At 46.0% G+C, this 12,500-nt stretch overlaps 2 protein-coding genes across 24 annotated transcripts in view; one reads left to right on the top strand and one right to left on the bottom strand.

Annotated features, from left to right (window-relative positions):
* Positions 1-12,500, top strand: part of LOC135112390 (uncharacterized) — a 76,962-nt gene that overhangs the window by 24,186 nt on the left and 40,276 nt on the right. For 18 of the 23 annotated variants that reach the window (XR_010274327.1, XR_010274325.1, XR_010274323.1 and 15 more), the window contains one exon: positions 8,693-8,835. The exons of 2 other annotated variants lie outside the window; for them this stretch is intronic. The gene's annotated coding sequence lies outside the window, so the exon portion shown is untranslated. Of the gene's footprint in view, positions 1-8,692; positions 8,866-9,049; positions 9,790-12,500 lie in introns of those variants that run through there. 3 more of the 23 variants (XM_064026808.1, XM_064026814.1, XM_064026807.1) reach the window with 3 other exon arrangements.
* The window catches only part of LOC135112389 (uncharacterized), a 44,077-nt gene that overhangs the window by 9,616 nt on the left and 21,961 nt on the right, over positions 1-12,500 (bottom strand). Inside the window, exons 3-4 of the mRNA XM_064026804.1 lie at positions 5,024-7,210; positions 4,280-4,626 (exon numbers count right to left, since the gene is read on the bottom strand). Of these exons, the coding sequence (XP_063882874.1) occupies positions 4,280-4,626; positions 5,024-7,171 (2,495 nt within the window). The 5' untranslated portion in view covers positions 7,172-7,210. The remainder of the gene's footprint in view (positions 1-4,279; positions 4,627-5,023; positions 7,211-12,500) is intronic.

The raw sequence follows: 12,500 nt of genomic DNA, 5'->3' as shown, positions 1-12,500 counted from the left end.
CTCTTCCTCTTCGTCCTCCCCGTTCTCTTCTTTCTTTTTTCTCCTCTTTTCCCACCACCCACCACCACCACCACCACCTCCTCCTCCTCCTCCTCCTCCTCCTCCTCCTCCTCCTCCTCCTCCTCCTCCTCCTCCTCCTCCTCCTCCTCCTCCTCCTCCTCCTCCTACTCTTTTTCTTCTTCATCTTTTCCCCCCTCTTCCTCCTCTTTCTCCTCCTCCCTCCTTCTCCTCCTCCTCGTTCTCTTCCTCCTCTTTTCCCTCTTCCTTTTTCTTCTTCTCCTACCTTCTCCTTCTCCTCCTCGTTCTCTTCCTCCTCTTCTCCCTCTTCCTATTCTTCCTCCTCCTCGTCTTTTTCCTCATTCTCCTTCTCATCCTTCTTTTCGTCCTCCTTTTCTCGTCTTTCTCTTAGACCTCTTCCTCGTCCTCCTATTTCTCTTCTTCCTTTTTTTCTTCTTCTTTCTCTTTTATCTTCCTCTTCTTCCTCCTCCTCCTCCTCCTCCTCCTCCTCCTCCTCCTCCTCCTCCTCCTCCTCCTCCTCCTCCTCCTCCTCATTCTCCTTCTCCTTTTTTTTCCTACTCTTAAAGTTCTTTATAGTCATCCTCTTATTCCTTCCCTTCCCCTTTTTTCACCTCCTCCTCCTCTTCTTCCTCCTCCTCCTTCACCTCCTCCTCCTCCTCCTCCTCCTCCTCCTCCTCCTCCTCCTCCTCCTCCTCCTCCTCCTCCTCCTCCTCCTCCTCCTCCTCATTCTAACCTAACAAGAAATAATGGATTCAAGATTATACCCAAACGTTTTAAATCCCACGAGGCCAAACATTTCTTCTTTAATCGTATAGTAAATATATGGAATAAACTTCCTGCCGAAATTGTAAACAGCAATACTATTGAATCATTCAAAAATAAAATAGACAAATATTTAAAAGCAAATCCCCAACAAGCTCTCTTCTTGTCCGAATAATTACTAAATTCACTATTAAACTCTTATTCAACAGACACCATTTTTAATATAACTTGTATTAACTTTCAGATAGGCGTATAGAGTTCACCGTAGGCTGAATAGTAGAACTTCCTTTCATCCTTTCCTATGAAAATTTCCATGTCAGTTTTTCCATACTGCATGGTACTTTTCCCAACTATTTCCATGCCAGCGCAAGCTGGAGGGAGTGGTGGGTGGGGAGGAGCCTTCTGCTGTGCTGTCCTGTCTCTCTTCACTGTAGCTAGTTAGAAGTAGTTACCAAACAGCCTTGCAAGGACCAAAAGGTCTGTTGTTGTTTGGCTTTCCTTTGTATTCCTTTGTATTCCTTTGTATTCCTCCTCCTCCTCCTCCTCCTCCTCCTCCTCCTCCTCCTCCTCCTCCTCCTCCTCCTCCTCCTCCTTCTCTTCCTCCTCCTTTCCCTCCTCCTCCTTCTCTTTCTCTTCCTTCCATCTCCCCTCCTCTTCCTCTTCTTCTTCTTCTTCTTCTTCTTCTTCTTCTTCTTCTTCTTCTTCTTCTTCTTCTTCTTCTTACTTTTGTTCTTGTTCTTGTTCTTCTAGTACTACTTCTTCCCCCTCTTTTTCCTCCTCCTCTTCTTTTTTCTCCTCCTCCTCCTCCTCCTTCTCCTCCTCCTCCTCCTCCTCCTCCTCCTCCTCCTCCTCCTCCTCCTCCTCCTCCTCCTCCTTCTCCTTTCTTTCCTCCTCCTCCTCCTGTTCTCCCTCTTATTCCTCATTCTCCTTGTCCTCCTCCTCCTCCTCCTCCTCCTCCTCCTTCTTCTCTTCCTCCTCCTCCTCCTCCTCCTCCTCCTCCTCCTCCTCCTCCTCCTCCTCCTCCTCCTCCTCTTCCTCCTCCTCTTCTTCTACTCTTCTTCATTCTCCTCCTCCTCCTTCTCGTGCTCCTCCTCCTCCTCCTCCTCCTCCTCCAGTGTCACCACTAATTTCACCACCAATGTCACCACCACTGTCATTTCCACTGTCACTACCATCGTCACCACCACTGTCATCACCATTGTCACCACCACTATCACCACAAGTGTCACCACCAATATCACCACCACTATCCCCACCACTTTCACAACCATTGTCATCACCACTATTACTGCCAATCTCACCACCACTTTCATCACCACTGTCATCACCACTTTCACCACCACTGTCATCACCACTGTCACCACTACTGTCACCACCACTGTCACCACAGCTGTTATCACCTCTGTCACCAGTGTCATCACCACGATCATCAATATCACCACCATTGTCACCACCACTGTCATCACCACTGTCATTCTATTATTGGTCTCTATCTTTGTTTTTCTTTTCTTTCTTTTTTTTCATGCGCTTCCTCCTTCGATTTCTTGTATATGTGTGCATGTATGTATGTATGTATGTATGACAGTGGAAGGTTGGGAGCCCGTGTGGGGGAGGGAGTGAGGAGTGACCGGGTGAGGGAGGGAGGGAGGGAGGGAGGGAGGAAGGAATCAAGGCAGCGTTGCCAAAACGGTGAGAGTTGCCATGAAAGTTTCACAGATCCTGCTTGTTATTATTATTATTATTATTATTATTATTATTATTATTATTATTATTACTATTATTATTATTATTATTATTATTATTATCATTATTATTAATACCAATAGTAGTAATAGTAGTAGTAGTAGTAACATCATCTTCACTACTATTTAATTTGCAGGTTTCATCTCCTCCTCCTCCTCCTCCTCTTCCTCCTTTTCTTCTTAATCTTCATCCTTGTCCACCTCTGCTTCTCTTTCACTTTCACTCTCCTGCTCCTCCAGTGCTATCCTGTTTCTCTCACTAATAGAGTAGAATAGTTACCCAAACAGCCCAGTAAGGACCTCATGGTCTGTTGCTGTTTGGTCTTCCTTTGTATTCTTTCTTTGTTCCTTCACTTTTTTCCTCCTCCTCCTCCTCCTCCTCCTCCTCCTCCTCCTCCTCCTCCTCCTCTTTCTCCTCCTCCCGCTTCCTCTTACTCTTTGCCTTGTCATCGTCTCCATCACCATCTTTATCATCACCACCACCACCACCACCACCACCACCAGCACCGTCACCACCACCACCGTCACCCTCAGCACCACCATCACCATCACCATCACCATCACTAACACGTTCATCATCATCACCAGCCTTAGGACAGTTATACCCTTGCATGTGTACACAAGCAAATGCATGTTTTGACCACATTTAAACAGAAGTGCATATTTGTAACTTTTTTTCCCTAGTGCGGCATATTTCTGAGTTGTTAGGTGTTTATGAAGAGTATTCTATATGTAATAGTATTTTCAATTATAATTTCTTGTAAGTGTCATAATGAGTAATTGAAAGACATGTTTTGAACAGGATCAGGCTACACACTTGATAAGCGGCAGTCCTACACTCGGTTAATGCGGTGTAAGGAGGTGTATTGCTACTTTGTACACCAAAAACTTGTCTGCCTCTTTTCTTTTCATGTCAGCCACGACTTTTACAAAAAAGTAAGTCTTTGTGGTAAATCACTGCAGAAAACTCATGTTATTATCAATTCCACTAAGCTAAAAGTATTAGCCTATTATTATTAATCATACCTTTGTTAGGAAATGAGTGGTTGTTTCAGTGCTTATTTTACCTTTTTGTGGTGCATGTTTGCATGCAGATTTACCTCATTCTGAGTGCATGTTATCCTAAGCCTAATCATCTCCACCACCATCACCGTCACCATCATGTTCACTATTGCCATCACCCCCACCATCATATTCACCGCCACCACCACCACCACCAACACCATCATCATCACTATCGTCATCACTATCATCATCTTCACCGTCCTGACAGTCACGGTCACATTCTGTGCTACAGTCAAAGGTAACAAACATTCCAGATGGTTATTTGAACACAGTTGTAGTTGTTAATGAATGGTTAGGCTTTACTTCAGTTTTGTTGATGGTGACAACAAATGCATTGATGACTGTTGTGATGGTGGCAGTGATGGTCATGACAATGTTAATTGTAGTAATTATGATAATACTTGTGAAAAGAATGACTATGATAATGATAACGGTGTGTGTGTGTGTGTGTGTGTGTGTGTGTGTGTGTGTGTGTGTGTGTGTGTGTGTGTGTGTGTGTGTGTGTGTGTGCAGGTACTAACTAAACAAACAAACAAACAAACAAACAAACAAACACACACACACACACACACACACACACACACACACACACACACACACACACACACACACACACACACACACACACACACACACACACACACACACACACACACACACACACACACACACACACACACAGACAGACCCACCTGGGCATGGCACGCAGCAAGGAGTCACAGAGAGTGGCTTGGTCTGGATGCCTGTATTGGTGGTGCAGGGACAGCACAGTGTATTTGTGGTGTTCAAAGATGAGCCCCTGCACGTCTGATTCCTTCCTGCTTAGCTCTATCCGTACCTCCTTGGAGGGGATGAGGGGGAGGAGGGCCCTGGCACTGGTGATGGTGCTGTCTGTTATTGTTACCCACTCCCTCTTATCACTTGTAATGTGTCTGACAACACAATCCAAGGCAGTCCTGTTCACTTCAGTGTCCTCCAGCATGGACAGCCAATCATCACAGTCTTTCACACCAGTCTCCGCCAGCAGGTCCACCACCTCCTGTGTGTGTAGAGTTACTACCATTAGTACCACCACCACCACCACCACCACATCCTGTATGTGTTGAGTTATTATGATTAATACCACCACCACCACCACCACCACCATCACCACTACCTTCACCACAATCACTTCACAACCTCCTCCTGTGTGTGTAGAGTTACTTTGATTACTACAGATGCCACTACCACCACCACCACCACCACCTTCACCACCACTACCACCACCACCACCACCACCTTCACCTCCTGTGCGTGTAGTCACTACAATAATTTCTTGTACTTTTTTTGCTAATGACTAGTGAGGATCAAAATTGAGGTTGACAGTGGTGCAGGTTCCCCTGAGACAGCTATGGAAGGATCAAATATGAGGAAAAGAGGATGAATAGTCAACTTACTTGAATGGCTGCAGCACAAAGTGGTGTGTTAGGGTGGCAGAGGAGACCTGCCACGTGCAGCAGCAGGTTCCTCAAGTTCCGGAGCTGTTCTGGCGGCGGGTCGTGAAGCATGCGTCGTATGTCTGAAACTCGACGTGGTGTTTGTGGGTGGCAGAAGAGACATGCCACGTACTGGAGCAGGTTCCTCAAGTTCCGGAGCTGTTCTGGCGGCGGGTCGTGAAGCATGCGTGGTATGTTTGCTGAGTGTGAGCCCTCCACCAGCTTGTGGACGATTGCTGATGCACCGTAGAATTCCTGTAGGCTCTTGTGTGGGGCTGCGTACTTCTGATGATGCCCCAGCCTGTCACTGGTGTCTTGAAGATTTAAAAACGCTGGGATGACTTCCTTGCTGGGTAATCCTTTCTCATGACAGGAACAAATTAGCTTCTGCTCTTCCTGTTTTGACAGAGTGAGTCGGGCTTCTAGAATAGCCTGCATAGACACGTCATATAGGTCTTCCAATACCTTGTAGATGTGGACCTCACGAGTCTGTCTGTCTAATGAATGGTCTGTGAGTCTGGCCTGCAGTTTTTCTATGCACCAGTCTCGAATGGTGACGTACAGGCTGGTCTGGGTGGTGGTGACCTTGATGTTGTCTACATTCAAATAAAACAACCATGCAATAAAATGCAGGTTCAAGGGCAGGCCGAGGTAATCCTTCCAGCCTATCTGTTTCATGAGGTACTCAAGCCTCTCAGGGTTTTTGTCCCCCTTGTCTGGGAAGCTGCTGTAATACTTCATGACAAAATGAATTCTTTGTTCATGGCTAACACTTTTCATCTCCATGTCCCACACCTCATAACCATCAGGTAATTTGGCCAAGAAGTCTTGTATGGTTTCGGGCCGCGATGTGCAGACGAGTGTGAAGCCTGGCGAGTATTTCGAGATATTGATGATGTCCTTCACAAGGCTGTGTGATGGAGTGCCTGGCGACAGTTCGTCCAGGCCGTCAATCAGGAAGAGAACTTTGCTTTGTTGTAGGAGGGGGATGAGGTGTTCGTCCATCACAGCAAAATGGTTTGGGAGGATCACTTTGAGGAAGTTCTGGAGAGATGGGCCTTCATCATCGCGGCACAAGACACGCACCACGATGTCGTACTCGTCCAGGTGTTTGATGGTGCAGGCGCCGGGCTCCTGAAGCCACTCTGAGACAAGGAAGGTGAGCAGGGTCGTTTTGCCGCTTCCTGCCACGCCCCTGATCAGGATGAGCTGTGGCTTGGCGCCGTGCGTGGGCGGCGTGGCCGATGAGGATGTGGACGGCTGTGGATTCTGTCCCGCGCGGCGCGTCACCGTCAGCACGTCGCAAGTGTCGATGTCTCGCCTCTGTTGGAGGTGTCCTCTTCCTTCCACGAGGGACATCTTGCAGAAAATGTTCTTGATGTGATGGTGGTGTTTTGGTGAGTTGGTAAGGAAGGACAGAGGATCAAAGGTTTGCACTCGATCATAGGATGTTTTGAGGTGGGTCTGACTCATGCTTATGAATAACTGCCACATGTTACTTAAATTATATCTTAAAATTGCTTCCTCCAATCCCACATTTCTGAAGGTATCAGTGACCTGCCGGGCGTTGTCCTGCACGGGTGTCACCTCTGCGTCAGGAATGCAGTATTTGGTCTTGGCTGCGGCGAGGACTCGGATAAATAGTTGTTCTAACTCGTTGACTTTGTGCTGGTACTCTGCCTCGCTGAAATCTTTCACTTCATGAAAGAGTTCATTCCGCTCATCCTTGATTTTCGTTACCAATCCCTCCAGGGTGTTCTGGTTCCGCCATTCGGGATCGCCATCTCTCGCCACGCCTTCGCACGTCAGCTTTATTGCTTTGTGCAGGAAAGTCACATCAAAGTTGTCCCATAAAGGGAAGCGTTGTGCTTGGCGGCGGTCGGTGTGGTTCAGTGCTGCTTTCTTTTGTTTGTTGCTCATGCTGCCATAGTTGGCTGTCGAGCCTTGAGGGAGGTTGTCAAGGTAGTCAGTGAGGGACTGGCCCGGCGGTGTGGCGGGGGCGTTCAGCGCGCCGCGCTTCAACACGAAGGTCAAGACGTCCTTGCCTGCGTTCTCCATGAGACAGATAAGCTTAATGCGATGGACATGTACTGTTGGAGCGGCGGCCATGGTGGAGGGCTTGGGACGACAGTTCCTCTCGCCAGCAGCCTGCAAAGAAATTTCCCGAGTGAGGAGCAGGGCAGGAGAGACGTGGCCTGCAAGGCTGAGTGCGGGAGGGAGGGAGTTGAGCCTTGAAGTGGCCGGCTTGAGCACCAGGATGTGGGGACAAGACAAAGAGGTGGATGGGAGTAAAAGACACTGTGGGACACAGCATGGCACGTGTGTTGTGGCCAAACCATTTGACAAGACAACACGAGGCAAGACTTGACTGTGTGTGTGTGTGTGTGTGTGTGTGTGTGTGTGTGTGTGTGTGTGCAAGTAAGTAAGTAAGTCAGTCAGTAAGTAGTTAAGTAAATAAGCAGGTAAGCAAACCTGTATTGGTGAGCACAATACAAAGTATTTCAAGGTGTACATACAATACACAGTCACGTGAGCCGAGGCTCTCTGACGGTGTATTGTACAGTAGAGCAGAGGGCAGGAGTGCAAACAAATTATAATGTACAACATCATAATGAACTGTACTGTACAGCGACAGTACCTCGCCGCTACAGAGAAGATAAACACTAATACAAGTGTCTCACACTAACTTAAATAATAATAAAATAATGATGATAATAACAATAACAACAAGGATAGTGATAACAATAATACTGATAACAACAACAACAACAACAACAACAACAACAACAACAACAACAACAATAAAAATACCAATTACAATATTATTAGTAACAGAAATAATAGCAACTATAGCATTAATAAACATAATTAATAACTGATACTGGTAACTAGAGCAATAACAAAAACAATAAACAACAACAACAACAACAACAGCAATAACATCAATTTAATAATAATAATAATAATAATAATAATAATAATAATAAAAGTAATAATGATAACAACAACAAATGCGATGACTGCAATAAATAGCATCAAAATCACAGCTTTTGTTGATGAAGTGGTTACTTTTTAACCTGTTGTTTGTTTGAACATTTTATCAGTTGTAAGAAGAACTTTGTCTATCAAGAGGCAAACTGTTCACAACAGTTTTGGTCCAACTTGTCACACTGTTTGTGAATAATATTGTTGTCAGTATCGCACAAATAAGGTTAACGTTGTTACTTCTCGTGTGAGAAACATTTTATGCCAATTTGAATATTGCATTATGTCCAAGATTTTGATGTATTAATAATAATGTGAAGTACTTATGAATGAAGGGAGACGGGAAGGAGGAAGGCGTGAGGCGGGAGGTGCCTGTGGGGAGAGACACACTGTGCTTCATGCTCTTACATTTATACTCCACAAGCACAAGTCTGTACCTGTGTACATCTATCTATCTGTATCTATCTGTATAAACAGAGAGACAGACAGACAGAGAGAGAGAGAGAGAGAGAGAGAGAGAGAGAGAGAGAGAGAGAGAGAGAGAGAGAGAGAGAGAGAGAGAGAGAGAGAGAGAGAGAGTCATCCAAAAATGTACTCACTGTTTGACTCGCTATAATTCATTGAATGTATTTTTTTTTTTTTCAGAAGCAGTTGACCAAAATAATAACGTCAGAAGTAAGAGTAAGCTGTGAAGGAAGAACATCTGTCATAAAGTGTTACTGGAGGCACGAAAATGTCAAAGAAGTGCAAAGACAATTCAGAAGACACTTTGGCAGGGATCCACCAAGGTGACGCACCATTGCTCGCATCACAGCTAAGTTTGTACCAGATGGAACTGTTCACGACCTTCATAAGCAGGCGTGTGTAGCAGTAGTTGTAATAGTAGTAGTAGTAGTAGTAGTAGTAGTAGTAGTAGTAGTAGTAGTAGTAGTAGTAGTAGTAGTAGTAGAAGTAGTAGTAGTTGTGGTAGAGGTAGTATTCGCGATTTCTCACTACTACTACTTTTACTACTACTACTACTACTACTACTACTACTACTACTACTACTACTACTACTACTACTACTACTACTACTACTACCTCTACTACTACTACTACTACTACTACTACTACTACTACTACTACTACTACTACTACTACTACTATTCCTGCTACTACTACTATGTGCCTTACTATTGCCTTAAGAATTGTTGAAAAAACAGCTGCAGTAGTAGCATTTATATTAGTAATAGTAGTAGTAATAATAGTAGTAGTAATAGTAGTAATAATAGTACTATTAGTAGTTCTTGTTCTTATATTGTTACTATGATTGCTATCAGTAATATAACACACACACAATAGTAGTAGTAGTAGTAGTACTAGTAGTAGTAATAGTAGTAGTAGTAAGAGTGAAATAATAGTAATTTTAATAATTTAGTATAATTTCATTATTAATTAATTTTATTTAATTAATTAATTTATTTTATATTATTTATTTAATTTATTTTTTTGTGGATATGAGTGTGTTCATTGGTTGAACAAGTCCCTGTATATCAAGTAGACCTTTGTGTGTCGCTCAAGTACCGAACGGCCTGGAAACACTGAGCCAAAGGGACGCCGCTCAGTCTGCAGCCAGTGTGGCGGCGTATCTTGTGTGGTGCGCGTGTGTATCGCATTGTGTTCCTCCTCAAAGACTTAGTGGTGGTCAAGATAACCAGGATTGGCCAAGCCCTCCCTGAAGTGTGCTACCAGTAGTGTACCAGGTGTGTTGAGTAGCCGCCAGGTGTACAGCCACACGTGTGTTGTGTACATGTGCATGTTGTGTACAGAAAGACCTGCTGGTGTTTTGTAATCCCATCATCCAGCTGGACCGGGAAACTACACTTGCCACTATGACAGACAGGACGCCATCTTGTTGTGTCAGTCTGAGACGCCTCCTCCCCCCTCACCTCTCTCCCCACCACCCACCAGCCACTCCTTCCCGTCCCACTTCCGCCAGCAGCAGCTTCTGGCCGCCCAGTAACCAGCACCCCCTTCACAGCCTCTACCTGCCAGCACGCCTTCCTGCCTTTACCCCCTCCCACTCCTTCCACCCCGATCCTCAACCCACTCCTTCCTAACACCCATTCGCCACCCACTCCTGCCAGGCCTCTACCAGCAACCCACTCCTTCCCGCTCCCGGCCTGCCATCCGCCCCTTCCGGCCCCCCACCCACCAACCACTCCTTCTGGCCCCAACCCGCCTCACGCTCCTTTCCCCTTTCCGCCGCCCACACACGAGGTGCTCCCCTCGCTCCCTCCCCCCCACTCATGACGTCACAGACGGCGGTGACTGACTGGCTGGTGTGAACCGTACCTCACACTCGCTCTACCTAAATGCTGCTGCTACTACTACTACTGCTGCTACCACTGCTGCTACTACTACTACTACTACTACTACTACTACTACTACTACTACTACTACTACTACTACTACTACTACTATTACTACTACTACTACTGCTGCTGCTACTACTACTACTACTACTACTACTACTACTACTACTACTACTACTACTACTACTACTACTACTGCTACTACTACTACTACTACTATTTGCTACTACTACTACTATTACAATTATTACTGCTACTACAATTACTTGTTACTACTACTACTACTAATAATAATAATAATACTCATTCTTTTTTTACTACAGCTACGAATACTAATATTAGCTCTACTACTACTACTACACCTACTACTACTACTACTACTACTACTACTACTACTACTACTACTACTACTACTACTACTACTACTTCTACTACTACTACTACTACTACTACTACTACTACTACTACTACTATTACTATTATTATTATTACGATTATTATTACTACTACTTCTACTACTACTACTACTACTACTACTACTACTACTACTACTACTACTACTACTACTACTACTACTACTACTACTACAAAGAATAATACCTCCACCCCATGTTTATTGATATGTCAATTAGGGGCTCCATTACTTGGAGGTCATTAGCCCCAGCTCCCGCTAATGACTGTGGCATCCAACCATATCTAATACTCTATAATATACACATTAGTTGTTAACTATAAATTCATTCTACCTCTACTCTATCTACTCTTATGCCACTCTCCACCACTGTAGCCTCGCAGTCGAGGCCTCCTAAGTCTGCAGGTATGGGAGTGGAATGCCTTGTCCCCCTGAGACACAGGAGGGCAGATCTGAGGAGGGAGAATGAGAGACGGCACCTCATCCATGCGACGACATGGCTCCTTGGCTGGTGCTTCTTTTCTGCCATTAGGTCGGCTAGTCTTGAGTAGAAGCACTGAGCCTTGGAGCCCATCCCGCCAGATGTGGTGAAGACCAGAGGTGTGAAGCTGCCCTGGTCAACGTGTTGGATTCTCTCCCCATATGCTCGGATCTTCTCCTGCTCATTCTTGCGGTGGGCGGCCTCCAGGGAGAGTTCGTGGTGACAGGCGGCCATCGGGTCAAAGATCCGTATGTCCATGAATGCTTTCTGTCCCCTTGTCCAGAACCCTCGTGCACTGACGTCGACTCGAGCCTCGTTGGTGGTGTTGGCTGTTCTGTAGCGCAGGTGCTCGCCGTCTAGCGGCAGGAGGGTCGGTTCAGTGGAGACATCGTGGCACACCTCCCTGAGCATGCTGGCGGTCAGATCTCTCACCTCATCGTGCCTGATACATACGAATCCCCCCTTTTTGCACGTCATGGTGTGGTTGACGTCATTGGGGGAGCCACACACACAAGTACTGGGGAGTCCTTCCATCGGCCAGCCGTACCTCAGAGCAATGGCGTCGACAAATTCTTGTTTGTTGAGGCTGAAGCCCTTCGCTCTGATGGGCAGTGACGTTAGCCAGTTAGAGGCTCCCGTTTCCTGTGCAGTGAGGATTTTTCTCACTGTGGTTGCAGGCAGGATGTTTATCAGGTCTTCGAGACAGTTTCGTTGATGTTGTTGCCTATCTCTAGATATAATTCGTCCTTGCTCAGTGACTGCACTTTGGGCTATTTCACCATGTGCGTCCTGAGCAATGATCTTCTCTGTGAGGGACCTGGTGAGCTTGAGGGAGTTGAGGTTCTCCACAGTCGCCAACTTCTCAGGGGAGGTGATTCCCATCCCGCCCAGTCTTGGTGGAAGTTCGAGCAGCGCCCTTTCCCCATCTCCGATGGTGTGGTATCTCAGTAACGCTGGGAGGAAGGTGTTCCTTATCGAGACCTCCAGTGGTGCAAGGAGAGGGCTGATGCCTGGGATGGTGCGCATGGCGAATCTCCATCGATGCTGCAAGCCGTGGGTGTAGGCAGAGTAGGCTGCATGAGGCTCAGTCCTGGCCATGTCAGACAGGACTTCCACCTCATGTATCCACTCCTTCACCTTTTCTCCTATGTACTCCTTCTTGAACTCCTCTGTTCCGATGACAGCACCCAGATGCCGTTGTCCATC

The sequence above is a fragment of the Scylla paramamosain genome, chromosome 23 (genome assembly GCF_035594125.1).
Source record: "Scylla paramamosain isolate STU-SP2022 chromosome 23, ASM3559412v1, whole genome shotgun sequence".
NCBI lineage: Eukaryota > Metazoa > Arthropoda > Malacostraca > Decapoda > Portunidae > Scylla > Scylla paramamosain.
Note: the sequence above shows the minus strand (reverse complement) of the source record. Positions and strands in the feature narration are given on the sequence as shown.